The following is a 20,565-nucleotide window of genomic DNA, read 5'->3' on the forward strand; positions in this document are numbered from 1 at the left end:
GGGTGGGGGTAAGGGAGGGGATAAGGGTGTGAATGTGGTGCCAGGTGGGGACAGGGACGTGGTTCAGGGTAGAGGTAGAGTTGTCTTCAAGATGGATAGTGATGTGAAAGCCTCTCCATCTAAAGAAGACTGCAGTACCAAGACCCAGGCTGCTGCTGTCATCGCTAAGAAACTAACAGACAACAACACCACAACAACACCTGCTGCTGTCATCGCTAAGAAACTAACAGACAACAACACCACAACAACAGCTGGTGCTGTCATCACTAAGAAACTAACAGACAACAACAACACAACAACAGCTGGTGCTGTCATCGCTAAGAAACTAACAGACAACAACACCACAACAACACCTGCTGCTGTCATCGCTAAGAAACTAACAGACAACAACAACACAACAACAGCTGGTGCTGTCATCACTAAGAAACTAACAGACAACAACACCACAACAACAGCTGGTGCTGTCATCGCTAAGAAACTAACAGACAACAACACCACAACAACATCTGGTGCTTCAAGTCCTCCGTGGCATCCTGTAGGACTGAAGAAGACCGAGAACAGGTGAGACATCTCAGATATTCTCAGAACTCGACACTCTCCTCAGGAGCAACGTTTTGGTTTTTTGCCGTGGCGCTGCACAGCTGATTCAAATAATCAACCAATCATCACGCTTTAATCATTTGAATCAGCTGTGTCGTGTTAGGCAGTGCTTCATTTATAGATCGGGAAGTCCCGGGACACATAGTGAGCGTGTCTGGGATCAGTTACATACCACACTGGCCCTCCCCATAACCTCTATGTATAAATAAGAGGGCAGGTCTGGGATCAGTTACATACCACACTGGCCCTCCCCATAACCTCTATGTATAAATAAGAGGGCAGGTCTGGGATCAGTTACATACCACACTGGCCCTCCCCATAACCTCTATGTATAAATAAGAGGGCAGGTCTGGGATCAGTGGGGCAGGATGGGATAATTACATAGAAATATCACTACTTTTTTATTATGAATTAATTTTATTATTATCTCTCTCTTCTCCATTATTTTTTTAAATGTGTTTTTTTTATTTAACCTTTATTTAACTAGGCAAGTCAGTTAAGAACAAATTCTTATTTTCAAACAGTCTAGTCTAGGAACAGTGGGTTAACTGGCCTAGGAACAGAACTGCCTGTTCAGGGGCAGAACGACAGATTTGTACCTTGTCAGCTCGGGGATTTGAACTTGCAACCTTTCGGTTACTAGTCCAACGCTCTAACCACTAGGCTACCCTGTCTCTAACCACCAGGCTACCCTGTCTCTAACCACCAGGCTACCCTGCCTCTAACCACCAGGCTACCCTGTCTCTAACCACCAGGCTACCCTGTCTCTAACCACCAGGCTACCCTGCCTCTAACCACCAGGCTACCCTGCCTCTAACCACCAGGCTACCCTGCCTCTAACCACTAGGCTACCCTGCCTCTAACCACTAGGCTACCCTGCCTCTAACCACTAGGCTACCCTGCCTCTAACCACTAGGCTACCCTGCCTCTAACCACTAGGCTACCCTGCCTCTAACCACTAGGCTACCCTGCCTCTAACCACTAGGTTACCCTGCCACCTCTACACTCTAACCACTAGGCTACCCTGCCTCTAACCACTAGGCTACCCTGCCACCTCTACACTCTAACCACTAGGCTACCCTGCCCCTAACCACTAGGCTACCCTGCCACCTCTACACTCTAACCACTAGGCTACCCTGCCCCTAACCACTAGGCTACCCTGCCACCTCTACACTCTAACCACTAGGCTACCCTGCCCCTAACCACTAGTCTACCCTGCCACCTCTACACTCTAACCACTAGGCTACCCTGCCCCTAACCACTAGGCTACCCTGCCACCTCTACACTCTAACCACTAGGCTACCCTGCCCCTAACCACTAGGCTACCCTGCCACCTCTACACTCTAACCACTAGGCTACCCTGCCCCTAACCACTAGGCTACCCTGCCACCTCTACACTCTAACCACTAGGCTACCCTGCCCCTAACCACTAGGCTACCCTGCCACCTCTATACTCTAACCACTAGGCTACCCTGCCCCTAACCACTAGGCTACCCTGCCACCTCTACACTCTAACCACTAGGCTACCCTGCCCCTAACCACTAGGCTACCCTGCCACCTCTACACTCTAACCACTAGGCTACCCTGCCCCTAACCACTAGGCTACCCTGCCACCTCTACACTCTAACCACTAGGCTACCCTGCCCCTAACCACTAGGCTACCCTGCCACCTCTACACTCTAACCACTAGGCTACCCTGCCCCTAACCACTAGGCTACCCTGCCACCTCTACACTCTAACCACTAGGCTACCCTGCCCCTAACCACTAGGCTACCCTGCCACCTCTACACTCTAACCACTAGGCTACCGTGCCGTCCAATTTAGTTATTATTACTTGTATTATTATTATTAATTAATTATTATTATTCGTATTTTACATGATGGTCTTTCTGGGGGGGGGGGGGATTAAGGAGCAGGCAACTGGGGGGGGGGATTAAGGAGCAGGCAACTGGGGGGGGGATAACGAGCAGGCAACTGGGGGGGGGGGGATAACGAGCAGGCAACTGGGGGGGGGGGGGGGATAACGAGCAGGCAACTGGGGGGGGGGGGGGGGGGGGGATAACGAGCAGGCAACTGGGGGGGGGGGGGGGGATAACGAGCAGGCAACTGGGGGGGGGGGATAACGAGCAGGCAACTGGGGGGGGGGGGGGAATAACGAGCAGGCAACTTGATTTAACTCCGATCACTTCCATTAGAATGTTTACACACATAATGAATGAATCATGCCGCGAGAGGTACTGGATCCGGCTCAAATAGGACCCGTCTCAAATAGGACCCGGCTCAAATAGGACCCGGCTCAAATAGGACCCGGCTCAAATAGGACCCGGCTCAAATAGGACCCGGCTCAGATAGGACCCGGCTCAAATAGGATCCGTCTCAAATTAAGCACTGATGTTAGGGCAAAAACCAAAACGACCACCCATTTTGTTTGGGAAACGTTGTATTAGACAGTATTGCGGGCTCCCGAGTGGTGCAGCGGTCTAAGGCACTGCATCACAGTGCTAGAGGCATCACTACCACTACAGGCCCTGGTTCAATTCCAGGCTGTATCACAACAGGCCCATAGCGCGGTGCACAATTGGCCCAGTGTCGTAAGGGTTTGGCTGGAGTAGGCCGTCATTGTAAATAAGAATTTGTTCTTAACTGACTTGCCTAGTTAAAGGTTAAATAAAAAAAAATAGAGCCCGACCTCTGCTGGTAAAATAAGGGAATAGCACTTCAAGCATACAGTTGTGGGCAATGGCCCTTCCTCAATTCAGCTTTCCTTGCATCCTCTTACCTTGTCTCCTTTTCAGATCAAAGGGGAGGGACCTTCTATTCCAATGTGTATGAGATGGAAGCGAGACGTTAATTAAGATTTGAGGAAATACTATTTGAGTCTGTTCGATGTTGAAAGGCCTCCCTCTGTCTCCCCTCGACCCCCAGATCTCCCTCTCTCAGACCTGCCCCTGCTGAAACGCCTAAGAAAGAGACGGAGACTCCTAAAAAGGAGACTGGGGGCCGAGTTAAGCTAAAAGCAGACCCGTCTCTCCTCGCCCCCCTCACCCCCAACACCTCCACCCCGACCCCAGCCAGCAGAACAGGCCTGTGGAACAAAACCCTGGATAAGGCATCCGGAGCTGCTTCTCCCAGCAACACTATGGGTGAGCACCATTTGCCCTGTCTGTCTAGTTGGTCATCCACATTTCAGTGGTAATTATTTGTGGCTGTTATGGCTGATGTAATGTTTTTTGGGGGCTGTATATCGTCTTGTCTCTCTTTAGCAACAGCAGACAACAGCAGCTCTCCTGCTGACTGGCGGTCCAGACTCAAACCTGCCTCCAAGTAAGTATACTCTACATTCTACTCTACACTCTACTCTACATTCTACTCTACATTCTACTCTATAGTCGACTCTATATTCTACTCTATATTCTACTCTATATTCTACTCTATATTCTACTCTACTCTACATTCTACTCTATATTCTACTCTATATTCTACTCTACTCTATATTCTACATTCTATAATCTACTCTACTCTATATTCTACTCTACTCTATATTCTACTCTATATTCTACTCTATATTCTACTCTACTCTACATTCTACTCTATATTCTACTCTATATTCTACTCTACTCTACATTCTACTCTATATTCTACTCTATATTCTACTCTACTCTATATTCTACATTCTATATTCTACTCTATATTCTACTCTATATTCTACATTCTATATTCTACTCTATATTCTACTCTATATTCTACTCTACGCTACATTCTAATCTATATTCTACTCTATATTCTACTCTATATTCTACTCTACTCTACATTCTACTCTATATTCTACTCTATATTCTACTCTACTCTACATTCTACTCTATATTCTACTCTATATTCTACTCTACTCTATATTCTACATTCTATATTCTACTCTACTCTACATTCTACTCTATATTCTACTCTATATTCTACTCTACTCTATATTCTACTCTATATTCTACTCTACTCTATATTCTACATTCTATATTCTACTACACTATATTCTACTACTCTATATTCTACTACTCTATATTCTACTACTCTATATTCTACTACCCTATATTCTACTACTCTATATTCTACTACTCTATAATCTACTCTACTCTATATTCTACTACTCTATATTCTACTACTCTATATTCTACTACTCTATATTCTACTACTCTATATTCTACTACTCTATAATCTACTCTACTCTATATTCTACTACTCTATATTCTACTACTCTATAATCTACTCTACTCTATATTCTACTACTCTATATTCTACTACTCTATATTCTACTACTCTATAATCTACTCTACTCTATATTCTACTACTCTATATTCTACTACTCTATATTCTACTACTCTATAATCTACTCTACTCTATATTCTACTACTCTATATTCTACTACTCTATATTCTACTACTCTATATTCTACTCCATATTCTGCATTCTACTCCATATTCTGCATTCTACTCCATATTCTGCATTCTACTCCATATTCTACTCCATATTCTACTCTACTCTATATTCTACTACTCTATATTCTACTACTCTATATTCTACTACTCTATATTCTACTACTCTATATTCTACTACTCTATATTCTACTCTACTCCATATTCTACTCCATATTCTACTCTACTCTGCATTCTACTCTACATTCTACTCCATATTCTACTCTCTTCTACTTTACATTCTACTCTCCTCTATATATTCTACTCTACTCTATATTCTACTCTCTACTCTATATTCTACTCTACTCCATATTCTACTCTATATTCTACTCTACTCTATATTCAACTTTATACTCTACTCTATATTCTACTCTATATTCTACTCTACTCCATATTCTACTCTACTCCATATTCTACTCTACTCCATATTCTCTTCTACTCTATATTCTACTCTCTTCTATATATTCTACTATATATTCTACTCTCTTCTATATATTCTACTCTACATTCTACTCTTCTCTATATTCTACTCTACTCTATATTCCATAATCTACTCTACTCTATATTCTTTTCTACTCTATATTCTACTCTCTTCTATATATTCTACTCTACATTCTACTCTATATTATACTCTCTTCTATATATTCTACTCTATATTCTACTCTACTCCATATTCTGCATTCTTCTCCATATTCTGCTCTGCATTCTACTCCATATTCTACTCTGCATTCTACTCTGCTCTGCATTCTACTCTGCATTCTACTCCATATTCTGCTCTGCATTCTACTCCATATTATGCTCTGCATTCTACTCTGCATTCTACTCCATATTCTACTCTGCATTCTACTCCAAATTCTACTCTGCATTCTACTCTATATTCTACTCTATATTCTACTCTATATTCTACTCTACTCCATATTCTACTCTACTTTATATTCTACTTTATATTCTACTCTATATTCTACTCTACTCCATATTCTACTCCATATTTTACTCTACTCCATATTCTACTCTACTCCATATTCTACTCTGCTCTATATTCTACTCTACTCCATATTCTACTCTGCTCTATATTCTCTTCTACTCTATTCTACTCTCCTATATATTCTACTCTATATTCTAGTCTACTATATATTCTACTCTACTCTATATTCTACTCTACTCCATATTCTACTCTGCTCTATATTCTACTCTACTCCATATTATACTCTACTCTATATTCTACTCTACTCTATATTCTACTCTACTCTATATTCTACTCTATATTCTACTCTACTCCATATTCTACTCTACTCTATATTCTACTCTACTCCATATTCTACTCTACTCCATATTCTACTCTACTCCATATTCTACTCTACTCCATATTCTACTCTACTCTATATTCTACTCTACTCCATATTCTACTCTGCATTCTACTCCATATTCTACTCTGCATTCTACTCCAAATTCTACTCTGCATTCTACTCTATATTCTACTCTATATTCTACTCTATATTCTACTCTACTCCATATTCTACTCTACTTTATATTCTACTTTATATTCTACTCTATATTCTACTCTACTCCATATTCTACTCCATATTTTACTCTACTCCATATTCTACTCTACTCCATATTCTACTCTGCTCTATATTCTACTCTACTCCATATTCTACTCTGCTCTATATTCTCTTCTACTCTATTCTACTCTCCTATATATTCTACTCTATATTCTAGTCTACTATATATTCTACTCTACTCTATATTCTACTCTACTCCATATTCTACTCTGCTCTATATTCTACTCTACTCCATATTATACTCTACTCTATATTCTACTCTACTCTATATTCTACTCTACTCTATATTCTACTCTATATTCTACTCTACTCCATATTCTACTCTACTCTATATTCTACTCTACTCCATATTCTACTCTACTCCATATTCTACTCTACTCCATATTCTACTCTACTCCATATTCTACTCTACTCTATATTCTACTCTACTCCATATTCTACTCTGCTCTATATTCTCTTCTACTCTATTCTACTCTCCTATATATTCTACTCTATATTCTAGTCTACTATATATTCTACTCTACTCTATATTCTACTACTCTATTCTACTCTACTCCATATTCTACTCCATATTTTACTCTACTCCATATTCTACTCTACTCTATATTCTACTCTACTCCATATTCTACTCTGCTCTATATTCTCTTCTACTCTATTCTACTCTCCTATATATTCTACTCTATATTCTAGTCTACTATATATTCTACTCTACTCTATATTCTACTACTCTATTCTACTCTACTCCATATTCTACTCTACTCTATATTCTACTCTACTCCATATTCTACTCTACTCCATATTCTACTCTACTCCATATTCTACTCTACTCCATATTCTACTCTACTCCATATTCTACTCTACTCTATATTCTACTCTACTCCATATTCTACTCTGCTCTATATTCTCTTCTACTCTATTCTACTCTCCTATATATTCTACTCTATATTCTAGTCTACTATATATTCTACTCTACTCTATATTCTACTACTCTATTCTACTCTACTCCATATTCTACTCCATATTATTCATTCTACTCCATATTATGCTCTGCATTCTACTCTGCATTCTACTCCATATTCTACTCTACTCTGCATTCTACTCCATATTCTACTCTACTCTGCATTCTACTCTATATTCTACTCCATATTCTACTCTACTCTGCATTCTACTCCATATTCTACTCTGCATTCTACTCCATATTCTACTCTACTCTGCATTCTACTCCATATTCTACTCTGCATTCTACTCCATATTCTACTCTACTCTGCATTCTACTCTATATTCTACTCCATATTCTACTCTACTCTGCATTCTACTCCATATTCTACTCTGCATTCTACTCCATATTCTACTCTGCATTCTACTCTATATTCTACTCCATATTCTACTCTACTCTGCATTCTACTCCATATTCTACTCTGCATTCTACTCCATATTCTACTCTGCATTCTACTCCATATTCTACTCTGCATTCTACTCCATATTCTACTCTACTCTGCATTCTACTCCATATTCTACTCTGCATTCTACTCCATATTCTACTCTATATTCTACTCTCTTCTATATATTCTTCTTTACATTCTACTCTCCTCTATATTCTATTCTACTCTACTCTAAATTCTACTCTACTCTACATTCTATTCTACTCTATATTCTACTTTATATTCTACTCCATATTCTACTCTACTACATATTCTACTCCATATTCTACTCTATATTCTACTCTACATTCTACTCCATATTCTACTCTACATTCTACTCTACTCCATATTCTACTCCATATTCTACTCTATATTCTACTCTCTTCTATATATTCCACTTTACATTCCACTCATCTATATTCTATTCTACTCTACTCTAAATTATACTCTACTCTATATTATATTCTACTCTACTCTAAATTATACTCTACTCTATATTATATTCTACTCTACTCTAAATTCTACTCTACTCTATATTCTATTCTACTCCATATTATACTCTACTCTTTACTCTATATTCTATTCTACTCCATATTCTACTCTATATTTTACTCTATATTCTACTCCATATTATACTCTACTCTCTACTCTATATTTACTCTACACCATATTCTACTCTATTCTACTCTATATTCTACTCTACACCATATTCTACTCTATTCTACTCTACTCTACTCCATATTCTACTCCATATTCTACTCTATACTCTACTCTACTCTATACTCTACATTCTACTCTTCACTCTTTTCTACTCTATATTCTACTCTCTTCTATATATTCTACTCTATATTCTACTCTATATTCTACTCTACTCTGTATTCTATTCTACTCTATATTCTACTCTATATTCTACTCTACTCCATATTCTACCCCATATTCTACTCTACTTCATGTTCTACTCCATATTCTACTTTATATCTACTCTGGTTTCGCTCCACTTGTCTCTGTTCCACTATGTTCTGTTTCTATTCCACCTGCTGCTCATTTTCTCTTGTCACTGAACTCCATTCTACTCTACAGAACACTAAAATACTATGTAGAACTCTATTCTACAGAACTCTGTTATGTTCCACTACTGTTCTACCCTACTCCTATTCTGTTCTACTTTGGTTCTATTCCAACTTGGTTCTATCCTACTTCCACTTGTGTTGTCACTGGTCCACTAGTAATCTGGGAGGTCTGGTCACCTGGGTGTGAGGTCCAAGCCGCTGTGGAAGGGTCACCTGGGTGTGAGGTCCCAGCCGCTGTGGAAGGGTCACCTGGGTGTGAGGTCCCAGCCGCTGTGGAAGGGTCACCTGGGTGTGAGGTCCCAGCCGCTGTGGAAGGGTCACCTGGGTGTGAGGTCCCAGCCGCTGTGGAAGGGTCACCTGGGTGTGAGGTCCCAGCCGCTGTGGAAGGGTCACCTGGGTGTGAGGTCCCAGCCGCTGTGGAAGGGTCACCTGGGTGTGAGGTCCCAGCCGCTGTGGAAGGGTCACCTGGGTGTGAGGTCCCAGCCGCTGTGGAAGGGTCACCTGGGTGTGAGGTCCCAGCTTTCCACCCCTCATCCGTTCGTCTTTCCACCCCTCATCCGTTCTGCAGGCGGTTTGTTCGTGCCGCTCCGAGCCGCTCTGTTTTGATGTTCCACCGGAGATCAAAGACCCTCCCCCTCCCCTCCCTCCTCGTCAGACCTGCGGTGTGTCGGGGCTAAAGCCGTCCCCTAGAGTCCCACCCCCTAGCCCCGGATGACCATTCTTCCTCCTCCTCCTCCTCTTCCTCCTCCTCCTCCTCAGTCCTACTGATCCTCAGACTCTCGTACGAAAGGTGAGAGAGAACCTGGGGAAGGAAAACAACTAATTGTGAGAAAATGAGAGGTTAGATGCATTCAGGAAGGAAAGGAAGAGACAGACCTTGTTACATCTCTCTCCTCCCCTCTCCTCCTCCTCCTCCTTTCTCTCTCTCCTCCCCTCGTTTCTTCCTCTCCCTACTCTCTCTCCTCCCCTCTGTTCTTCCTCTCTCTAATCCACCCCCATCACTCCTCCTCCCCTCCTCTCTCTCGCCAGGCCTGTAGGACCTAAAGACTCCTCTCCCCTCCACCCTGACATTCAGAAGGCTGAAACCCTGTCTCGGCCCTGGGCCGGTGGATCAGGAAACGCCCAGGCTTCAGTCCCTGCTGGGTCTACTCTGGCCCCCTCCAGCCCCCCAGAAGCCTCCTCACCCAGCCCGCTGAACACCGGCCCTGGGACATGGGGTAAGACAGACACACACAGACAGACATAAACCCACTTCCCCAGCTCCCCATAACAGTGTTCTGCTGTGTTTCCTCTACCAGGCGTCCTGACAGGGAAGAGCTCAACGACAGCTAACGGCTCCAACATAGACACCAAGACACCTAAACCAGTAGGTCTAATACATGGAGACGGGATGAGGGATGTTAGTACCTGTGTGTTTATATTAATGTGTGTGGTGTCTGGGTGTGTGTGGTGTCTGTGTGTGGTGTCTGTGTGTGGTGTCTGTGTGGTGTGTGTGTGTGTGTGTGTGTGTGCAGAGTAAACCCGACTACATCCCGAAGGAAGAGATCCTCAGAGAGCTTCAGGAGATAGAGGACAGTGTTAATGAGTTGGAGAGGAAAGGAGTGGACCTGGAGAAACAACTACGCTCATGTGAAGAGGGTAAGACTCGGAGGGAGAGGGTGAGACTCGGAGGGAGAGGGTGAGACTCGGAGGGAGAGGGTGAGACTCGGAGGGTGAGACTCGGAGGGTGAGACTCGGAGGGTGAGACTCGGAGGGTGAGACTCGGAGGGTGAGACTCGGAGGGTGAGACTCGGAGGGTGAGACTCGGAGGGTGAGACTCGGAGGGAGAGGGTGAGACTCGGAGGGAGAGGGTGAGACTCGGAGGGAGAGGAAATGAGTGGACCTGGAGAAACAACTACTCTCCTGTGAAGAGGGTAAGACTCTGAGGGAGAGGGTAAGACTCTGAGGGAGAGGGTAAGACTCTGAGGGAGAGGGTAAGACTCTGAGGGAGAGGGTAAGACTCTGAGGGAGAGGGTAAGACTCTGAGGGAGAGGGTAAGACTCTGAGGGAGAGGGTAAGACTCTGAGGGAGAGGGTAAGACTCTGAGGGAGAGGGTAAGACTCTGAGGGAGAGGGTAAGACTCTGAGGGAGAGGGTAAGACTCTGAGGGAGAGGGTAAGACTCTGAGGGAGAGGGTAAGACTCTGAGGGAGAGGGTAAGACTCGGAGGGAGAGGAAAGGAGCGGACCTGGAGAAACAACTACTCTCCTGTGAAGAGGGTAAGACTCGGAGGGAGAGGGTAAGACTCGGAGGGAGAGGGTAAGACTCGGAGGGAGAGGGTAAGACTCGGAGGGAGAGGAAAGGAGTGGACTTGGAGAAACAACTACGCTCCTGTGAAGAGGGTGAGACTCGGAGGGAGAGGGTGAGACTCGGAGGGAGAGGGTGAGACTCGGAGGGAGAGGGTGAGACTCGGAGGGAGAGGGTGAGACTCGGAGGGAGAGGAAAGGAGTGGACCTGGAGAAACAACTACGCTCCTGTGAAGAGGGTGAGACTCGGAGGGAGAGGGTGAGACTCGGAGGGAGAGGGTGAGACTCGGAGGGAGAGGGTGAGACTCGGAGGGAGAGGAAAGGAGTGACCCTGGAGAAACAACTACTCTCCTGTGAAGAGGGTAAGACTCGGAGGGAGAGGGTAAGACTCGGAGGGAGAGGGTAAGACTCGGAGGGAGAGGGTAAGACTCGGAGGGAGAGGAAAGGAGTGGACCTGGAGAAACAACTACGCTCCTGTGAAGAGGGTGAGACTCGGAGGGAGAGGGTGAGACTCGGAGGGAGAGAGTACGACTCGCGCAGAGGGAGAGGGTAGAGGAGAGAGGGAGCAGGGAGGGAGAGGGTAAGACTCGCGTAGAGGAGAGAGGGAGCAGGGAGGGATGAAGAGGGTAAGACTCACACAGAGGGAGAGTGAGGAGGAAGGAGAGGGTGAGATTGAGCTTGAGGAGGGAGGGAGAGGGGGAGATTGAGAGTGGAGGGAAGTGGTGTAGATTGGGGTCGGTGTCGCCTGAGGGGATGTGACCCAAAAAGTGAATTTCCACCACTTCTGGCTCTAATGAAGTCTCTGATAGCTTCCTGTCTCTGTGGGATTGACGGGCGGTAGGAGGAAATAAAGACAGCCCTGGTGGCTGGAGGGAAGGAGGGAGGGAGGGAGGGAGGGAGGAGAGGGGAGGGAGGAGAGAGGGAGGGATGGGAGAAGGAGAGAGGGAGGGATGGGAGAGGGAGAGAGGGAGGGATGGAGGGAGTAGAGGGATGGAGGAGAGGGATAGAGGGGGAGGGAGGGAGGAGAGGGATGGAGGAGAGGGATAGAGGGGGAGAGGGAGGGAGGAGAGAGGGAGGGAGGAGAGAGGGAGGGATGGAGGGAGTAGAGGGATGGAGGAGAGGGATAGAGGGGGACAGTAGGGGAAATAGTGTCTTTAATATTTCTCAAGTGTTTCATGACCTTGAACTCTGTCAATATGTCTTTAATATCTCGAGGTCTGCTTTTAAATTCCACTGTGTTGGTAATCGTGTGTGGTTGTGTGTGTGTGGTTGTGTGTGTGGTTGTGTGTGTGTGTGGTTGTGTGTGTGGTTGTGTGTGTGGTTGTGTGTGTGGTTGTGTGTGTGGTTGTGTGTGTGGTTGTGTGTGTGTGTGGTTGTGTGGTTGTGTGTGTGTGTGTGTCAGAGGGAGAAGAGGACGTGGTGATGGATGACCTGATGGTGGAATGGTTCAACCTCATCAGAAACAAGCAGGTGTCCATGAGGAGAGAGTCTGAACTGGTCTACATGTGAGTCTCACATACATACACACACACCGCACACACACACACATACAGAACCACACGCAGACACACACACACACACCCACAGAAACCACAAAAATACACACAGCAGATATTTCCTAGTCCTCTAACATCTGTGTGTGTGTGTGTGTGTGCAGAGCGAAGACACAGGACTTGGAGGAACAGCAGCCCAGTGTAGAGCAGGAGCTGAGAAGACTCATGGACAAACCTGGTGAGGAGAGAGGGGGGGGGGGGGGGGGGGGGTCAGACCTGGTGAGGAGAGAGAGGGGGGGGGGGTCAGACCTGGTGAGGAGAGAGAGAGAGAGGGGGGGGGGGGGTCAGACCTGGTGAGGGGGGGGGGGGTGTGTTGGGGTCAGACCTGGTGAGGAGAGAGAGGGGGGGGGGGGTCAGACCTGGTGAGGAGAGAGGGGGGGGGGGGGGTCAGACCTGGTGAGGAGAGAGGGGGGGGGGGGGGGGGGGTCAGACCTGGTGAGGAGAGAGGGAGGGAGGGGGGGGGGGTGTTGGGGTCAGACCTGGTGGGGGGTGTGTTGGGGTCAGACCTGGTGAGGAGAGAGAGGGGGGGTCAGACCTGGTGAGGAGAGAGAGGGGGGGGTCAGACCTGGTGAGGAGAGAGGGGGGGGGGGTCAGACCTGGTGAGGAGAGAGGGAGGGGGGGGGGGGGGGTGTTGGGGTCAGACCTGGTGGAGGGTGTGTTGGGGTCAGACCTGGTGAGGAGAGAGAGGGGGGGTTAGACCTGGTGAGGAGAGAGAGGGGGGGGTCAGACCTGGTGAGGAGAGAGAGGGGGGGGTCAGACCTGGTGAGGAGAGAGGGAGGGGGGGGGGGGGGTGTGTTGGGGTCAGACCTGGTGGAGGGTGTGTTGGGGTCAGACCTGGTGAGGAGAGAGAGGGGGGGTTAGACCTGGTGAGGAGAGAGAGGGGGGGGTCAGACCTGGTGAGGAGAGAGAGGGGGGGGTCAGACCTGGTGAGGAGAGAGAGGGCGTGTGTGTTGTGGACAATGCAAAAGTTGTGTGTTTACACTGATCGTGTGTTAATGTGTGTGTTAATGTGTGTGTTTATGTGTGTGTTCACACTGATCGTGTGTTAATGTGTGTGTTTATGTGTGTGTTTGTGTGTGTTTATGTGTGTGTTAATGTGTGTTTACACTGATCGTGTGTTAATGTGTGTGTTCACACTGATCGTGTGTTAATGTGTGTGTTCACACTGATCGTGTGTTAATGTGTGTGTTTATGTGTGTGTTCACACTGATCGTGTGTTTATGTGTGTGTTCACACTGATCGTGTGTTAATGTGTGTGTTAATGTGGGCAGAGCGGCTGAAGACGTTGTGGGACCGTCGTAGAGAAGAGGAGTTGATGGTCAAGCTGGTGGAGATCGTCAATGACAGAAACGCCATCATAGACGGACTGGACGATGACAGACTCAGGTAGGAGAGAGAGGGTGGGGTGACAGACTCAGGTAGGAGAGAGAGAGGGGGGGGTGACAGACTCAGGTAGGAGAGAGAGAGTGGGGGGGGGGTGACACTCAGGTAGGAGAGAGAGGGTGGGATGACAGACTCAGGTAGGAGAGAGAGGGTGGGATGACAGACTCAGGTAGGAGGGAGAGAGGGGGGATGACAGACTCAGGTAGGAGAGAGAGGGTGGGGGGGGATGACAGACTCAGGTAGGAGAGAGAGGGTGGGGTGACAGACTCAGGTAGGAGAGAGAGAGGGGGGGATGACAGACTCAGGTAGGAGAGAGAGAGGGGGGGATGACAGACTCAGGTAGGAGAGAGAGGGGGGGATGACAGACTCAGGTAGGAGAGAGAGGGTGGGGTGACACTCAGGTAGGAGAGAGAGAGGGGGGGATGACAGACTCAGGTATGAGAGAGAGGGTGGGATGACAGACTCAGGTAGGAGAGAGAGGGTGGGGTGACAGACTCAGGTAGGAGAGAGAGAGGGGGGGGATGACACTCAGGTAGGAGAGAGAGGGTGGGGTGACAGACTCAGGTAAGAGAAAGGGGGGGAGCTGTCTTAACGTGAATGGCTCTCTGGGATTGTGTGTGTGTGTGTAGGTTAGTCATGCTGTGTTGTTCATCTTCTCTGTCTGATCTCTCTTCAGGGAGGATGAGGAAGATGAGCAGCTCAATAAGATGATGAAGACCCTAGGTCAGTCCCTACACCACACATCTAGGATCAGTTTATCTTCTATAACCCTTATCAAACCCAAGGTCAGTCCCTACACAACACATCTAGGATCAGTTTATCTTCTATAACCCTTATCAAACCCAAGGTCAGTCCCTACACAACACATCTAGGATCGGTTTATCTTCTATAACCCAAGGTCAGTCCCTACACAACACATCTAGGATCAGTTTCCCTTCTGTAACCCAAGGTCAGTCCCTACACAACACATCTAGGATCAGTTTATCTTCTATAACCCAAGGTCAGTCCCTACACAACACATCTAGGATCAGTTTATCTTCTGTAACCCAAGGTCAGTCCCTACACAACACATCTAGGATCAGTTTATCTTCTATAACCCAAGGTCAGTCCCTACACAACACATCTAGGATCAGTTTATCTTCTGTAACCCAAGGTCAGTCCCTACACAACACATCTAGGATCAGTTTATCTTCTATAACCCTTATCAAACCCAAGGTCAGTACCTACACAACACATCTAGGATCAGTTTATCTTCTATAACCCTTATCAGAACCAGAAAGGGAGAAAACTGAGCTAATTGGCTAAATAATTTGGCTAACCCTTCCCACCTGTGAACACACACACACACACACACCCATATCAAACCACACCCCGAAACCAACTCTGGTTTGAATTCAGTCATGGCTGCTAGCATTTCTTAATGAACTGACTCTAAAAGGAGGCCAAACCAGGAAGTGCTATCGCTCCTCAACTGTGTGAATCATCCCTCTAATAATGTCCTCTCTAACCCTCTGTATCTATGGAGAACCTCTCTAACCCTCTGTATCTATGGAGAACCTCTCTAACCCTCTGTATCTATGGAGAACCTCTCTAAACCTCTGTATCTATGGATAACCTCTCTAACCCTCTGTATCTATGGAGAACCTCTCTAACCCTCTGTATCTATGGAGAACCTCTAACCCTCTGTATCTATGGAGAACCTCTCTAACCCTCTGTATCTATGGAGAACCTCTCTAACCCTCTGTATCTATGGAGAACCTCTCTAACCCTCTGTATCCTATGGATAACCTCTCTAACCCTCTGTATCTATGGAGAATCTCTCTAACCCTCTGTATCTATGGAGAACCTCTGTATCTATGGAGAACCTCTCTAACCCTCTGTATCTATGGAGAACCTCTCTAACCCTCTGTATCTATGGAGAACCTCTCTAACCCTCTGTATCTATGGAGAACCTCTGTATCTATGGAGAATCTCTCTAACCCTCTGTATCTATGGAGAACCTCTCTAACCCTCTGTATCTATGGAGAATCTCTCTAACCCTCTGTATCTATGGAGAACCTCTGTATCTATGGAGAACCTCTCTAACCCTCTGTATCTATGGAGAACCTCTCTAACCCTCTGTATCTATGGAGAACCTCTCTAACCCTCTGTATCTATGGAGAACCTCTCTAACCCTCTGTATCTATGGAGAACCCCTCTAACCCTCTGTATCTATGGATAACCTCTCTAACCCTCTGTATCTATGGAGAACCTCTCTAACCCTCTGTATCTATGGAGAACCTCTCTAACCCTCTGTATCTATGGAGAACTTCTCTAACCCTCTGTATCTATGGAGAACCTCTCTAACCCTCTGTATCTATGGAGAACCTCTCTAACCCTCTGTATCTATGGAGAACTTCTCTAACCCTCTGTATCTATGGAGAACCTCTCTAACCCTCTGTATCTATGGAGAACCTCTCTAACCCTCTGTATCTATGGAGAACCTCTCTAACCCTCTGTATCTATGGAGAACTTCTTTAACCCTCTGTATCTATGGAGAACTTCTCTAACCCTCTGTATCTATGGAGAACTTCTCTAACCCTCTGCATCTATGGAGAACCTCTCTAACCCTCTGTATCTATGGAGAACCTCTCTAACCCTCTGTATCTATGGAGAACCTCTCTAACCCTCTGTATCTATGGAGAACCTCTCTAACCCTCTGTATCTATGGAGAATCTACCTCTACTCTCTCTCGCTTTACTTCTACTCTCTCTACCACTTCTCTCATCCCATCCTCTCTCTCCCTCATCCCATCCTCTCTCTCTCATCCCATCCTCTCTCTCTCATCCCATCCTCTCTCTCTCATCCCATCCTCTCTCTCTCTCATCCCATCCTCTCTCTCTCTCATCCCATCCTCTCTCTCTCATCCCATCCTCTCTCTCTCATCCCATCCTCTCTCTCTCTCATCCCATCCTCTCTCTCTCATCCCATCCTCTCTCTCTCTCATCCCATCCTCTCTCTCTCTCATCCCATCCTCTCTCTCTCTCATCCCATCCTCTCTCTCTCTCATCCCATCCTCTCTCTCTCATCCCATCCTCTCTCTCTCTCATCCCATCCTCTCTCTCTCTCATCCCATCCTCTCTCTCTCATCCCATCCTCTCTCTCTCTCATCCCATCCTCTCTCTCTCTCATCCCATCCTCTCTCTCTCTCATCCCATCCTCTCTCTCATCTCATCCTCTCTCTCTCTCTCATCCCATCCTCTCTCTCTCTCATCCCATCCTCTCTCTCTCCCTCATCCCATCCTCTCTCTCTCTCTCATCCCATCCTCTCTCTCTCTCATCCCATCCTCTCTCTCATCCCATCCTCTCTCTCATCCCATCCTCTCTCTCTCTCCCTCATCCCATCATCTCTCTCTTTCAGACACAAAGAAAGAAAAGAAGAAGAAGTCCAGCTTTAAGTTGTTTGGTAGGAGCAAGAAGGAGGGATGATCCCACGGGGAGGAACTCTGGGACACACTGTTACCCTGCTTGAGATGTGGTTATCACTGTTTTGATAGTTGATGTATTGAAGTCTGTTAGGTCTCTGGTTCATGTCTATAATACCCTCCTGACATGAACCAGAGACCTGAAACCCAGTATAACACTACACCACCCGGTGTCTGTATGTAATGTGTCTATAATACCCTCCTGACATGAACCAGCCCTGAAACCCAGTATAACACTACACCACCCGGTGTCTGTATGTAATGTGTCTATAATACCCTCCTGACATGAACCAGCCCTGAAACCCAGTATAACACTACACCACCCGGTGTCTGTATGTAATGTGTCTATAATACCCTCCTGACATGAACCAGCCCTGAAACCCAGTATAACACTACACCACCCGGTGTCTGTATGTAATGTGTCTATAATACCCTCCTGACATGAACCAGCCCTGAAACCCAGTATAACACTACACCACACGGTGTCTGTATGTAATGTGTCTATAATACCCTCCTGACATGAACCAGCCCTGAAACCCAGTATAACACTACACCACCCGGTGTCTGTATGTAATGTGTCTATAATACCCTCCTGACATGAACCAGCCCTGAAACCCAGTATAACACTACACCACCCGGTGTCTGTATGTAATGTGTCTATAATACCCTCCTGACATGAACCAGCCCTGAAACCCAGTATAACACTACACCACCCGGTGTCTGTATGTAATGTGTCTATAATACCCTCCTGACATGAACCAGCCCTGAAACCCAGTATAACACTACACCACACGGTGTCTGTATGTAATGTGTCTATAATACCCTCCTGACATGAACCAGCCCTGAAACCCAGTATAACACTACACCACCCGGTGTCTGTATGTAATGTGTCTATAATACCCTCCTGACATGAACCAGCCCTGAAACCCAGTATAACACTACACCACCCGGTGTCTGTATGTAATGTGTCTATAATACCCTCCTGACATGAACCAGCCCTGAAACCCAGTATAACACTACACCACCCGGTGTCTGTATGTAATGTGTGTGGTTAGTTAATCTGTATGATGGGGATTATGTAGGGATTAGAAGATATCAAAGGAACTACGGCCTCACTGCCTAATAATGACTCAGTGCTAATGGCTGACATCACTCAACCGTGTGTCTGTCTGTAAGTAATGTAATGACTCACTGCTAATGGCTGACATCACTCAACCGTGTGTCTGTCTGTAAGTAATGTAATGACTCACTGCTAATGGCTGACATCACTCAACCGTGTGTCTGTCTGTAAGTAATGTAATGACTCACTGCTAATGGCTGACATCACTCAACCGTGTGTCTGTCTGTAAGTAATGTAATGACATCACTCAACCGTGTGCCCTTTGCCCTCTGCTGTTTTTAAGTCACCCATGTTTACAAGCTACAGAGAGAAGTTGTTTTGTTGAGGGGTCGGACAACTCTTCTTATGACATACCCATCATCACGTTTCTCTGTCCCATGGGATGGTTTATCTTCTGACCCCAGATCAGATGTTAGCTCGGTAATCGCCCCCCCTTAGTTCGTTTTATAATGTTATGTCCTGACCCCAGATCAGATGTTAGCTCTGTAATCGCCCCCCCCTTAGTTCGTTTTATAATGTTATGTCCTGACCCCAGATCAGATGTTAGCTCTGTAATCGCCCCCCCCTTAGTTCGTTTTATAATGTTATGTCCTGACCCCAGTTCAGATGTTAGCTCTGTAATCGCCCCCCTTTAGTTCATTTTATAATGTTATGTCCTGACCCCAGATCAGTGATGAGTGTCTTATGAGCTTTTATTAAGCAGCATTTTGCATTGATCAAAGTTCATGTGTATAAATGCTGGCCCTTCAGCCAAAGGGGTTTTTATTCCTTATAAGAGACTCGCTTTTACCATTTAACATTCTGTTATAATGATCAGTGGTGCCTTAGTGACATCACATTCTGTTATAGTGATCAGTGGTGCCTTAGTGACATCACATTCTGTTATAATGATCAGTGGTGCCTTAGTGACATCACATTCTGTTATAGTGATCAGTGGTGCCTTAGTGACATCACATTCTGTTATAATGATCAGTGGTGCCTTAGTGACATCACATTCTGTTATAATGATCAGTGGTGCCTTAGTGACATCACATTCTGTTATAGTGATCAGTGGTGCCTTAGTGACATCACATTCTGTTATAGTGATCAGTGGTGCCTTAGTGACATCACATTCTGTTATAATGATCAGTGGTGCCTTAGTGACATCACATTCTGTTATAATGATCAGTGGTGCCTTAGTGACATCACATTCTGTTATAGTGATCAGTGGTGCCTTAGTGACATCACATTCTGTTATAATGATCAGTGGTGCCTTAGTGACATCACATTCTGTTATAATGATCAGCGCGGTGCCTTAGTGACATCACATTCTGTTATAGTGATCAGTGGTTGCCTTAGTGACATCATTCTGTTATAATGATCAGTGGTGCCTTAGTGACATCACATTCTGTTATAGTGATCAGTGGTGCCTTAGTGACATCACATTCTGTTATAGTGATCAGTGGTTCCTTAGTGACATCACATTCTGGTATAATGATCAGTGGTGCCTTAATGACATCACATTCTGTTTATAATGATCAGTGGTGCCTTAGTGACATCACATTCTGGTATAATGATCAATAGTGGACAACAGAAATGTGGCCAGTTTTTGTCTTGTGGAGAAACCAGGAAATGGATGATTTGACCAGGAAATGAATGATTTGACC

At 45.7% G+C, this 20,565-nt stretch overlaps 2 protein-coding genes and 1 long non-coding RNA gene across 4 annotated transcripts in view; 2 read left to right on the forward strand and 1 right to left on the reverse strand.

Annotated features, from left to right (window-relative positions):
* Window positions 1-72, forward strand: part of LOC118940052 (MICAL-like protein 2) — an 18,478-nt gene extending 18,406 nt beyond the window's left edge. Inside the window, exon 7 of the mRNA XM_036948266.1 lies at window positions 68-72. Within this exon, the coding sequence (XP_036804161.1) occupies window positions 68-72 (5 nt within the window). The remainder of the gene's footprint in view (window positions 1-67) is intronic.
* Window positions 3-18,496, forward strand: LOC110517405 (MICAL-like protein 2). Of its 2 annotated transcripts, XM_036948526.1 has the most exons (12): window positions 3-458; window positions 510-561; window positions 3,526-3,743; window positions 3,864-3,924; window positions 10,146-10,333; window positions 10,415-10,482; window positions 10,631-10,754; window positions 12,802-12,904; window positions 13,057-13,130; window positions 14,224-14,338; window positions 15,012-15,058; window positions 17,736-18,496. In XM_036948526.1, the coding sequence occupies exons 1-12, from the start codon at window positions 92-94 to the stop codon at window positions 17,801-17,803; spliced, it is 1,485 nt and encodes a 494-aa protein (XP_036804421.1). In that variant the 5' UTR covers window positions 3-91; the 3' UTR covers window positions 17,804-18,496. The 2 variants fall into 2 exon arrangements, with proteins under 2 accessions (XP_036804421.1, XP_036804420.1); XM_036948525.1 differs by having other exon boundaries at window positions 3-561.
* Window positions 16,032-17,113, reverse strand: LOC118940178. The gene is made up of 3 exons (XR_005036728.1): window positions 16,394-17,113; window positions 16,182-16,345; window positions 16,032-16,133 (listed from the first exon to the last, which is right to left on the reverse strand). It is a non-coding gene; the product is annotated as an uncharacterized LOC118940178 (long non-coding RNA).
* Window positions 18,497-20,565: the final 2,069 nt, after the last annotated feature.

Source organism: Oncorhynchus mykiss, chromosome 17 (assembly GCF_013265735.2).
Source record: "Oncorhynchus mykiss isolate Arlee chromosome 17, USDA_OmykA_1.1, whole genome shotgun sequence".
NCBI lineage: Eukaryota > Metazoa > Chordata > Actinopteri > Salmoniformes > Salmonidae > Oncorhynchus > Oncorhynchus mykiss.

Coding starts and splice junctions, on each gene's coding strand:
- LOC110517405 (XM_036948525.1), top strand. CDS start 92: ATGGATAGTGATGTGAAAGCCTCTCCATCTAAAGAAGACTGCAGTACC. Junction 3,925..10,145: donor AGACTCAAACCTGCCTCCAA/GTAAGTATACTC, acceptor CTCTCTCGCCAG/GCCTGTAGGACCTAAAGACT. Junction 13,131..14,223: donor AAGACTCATGGACAAACCTG/GTGAGGAGAGAG, acceptor TAATGTGGGCAG/AGCGGCTGAAGACGTTGTGG.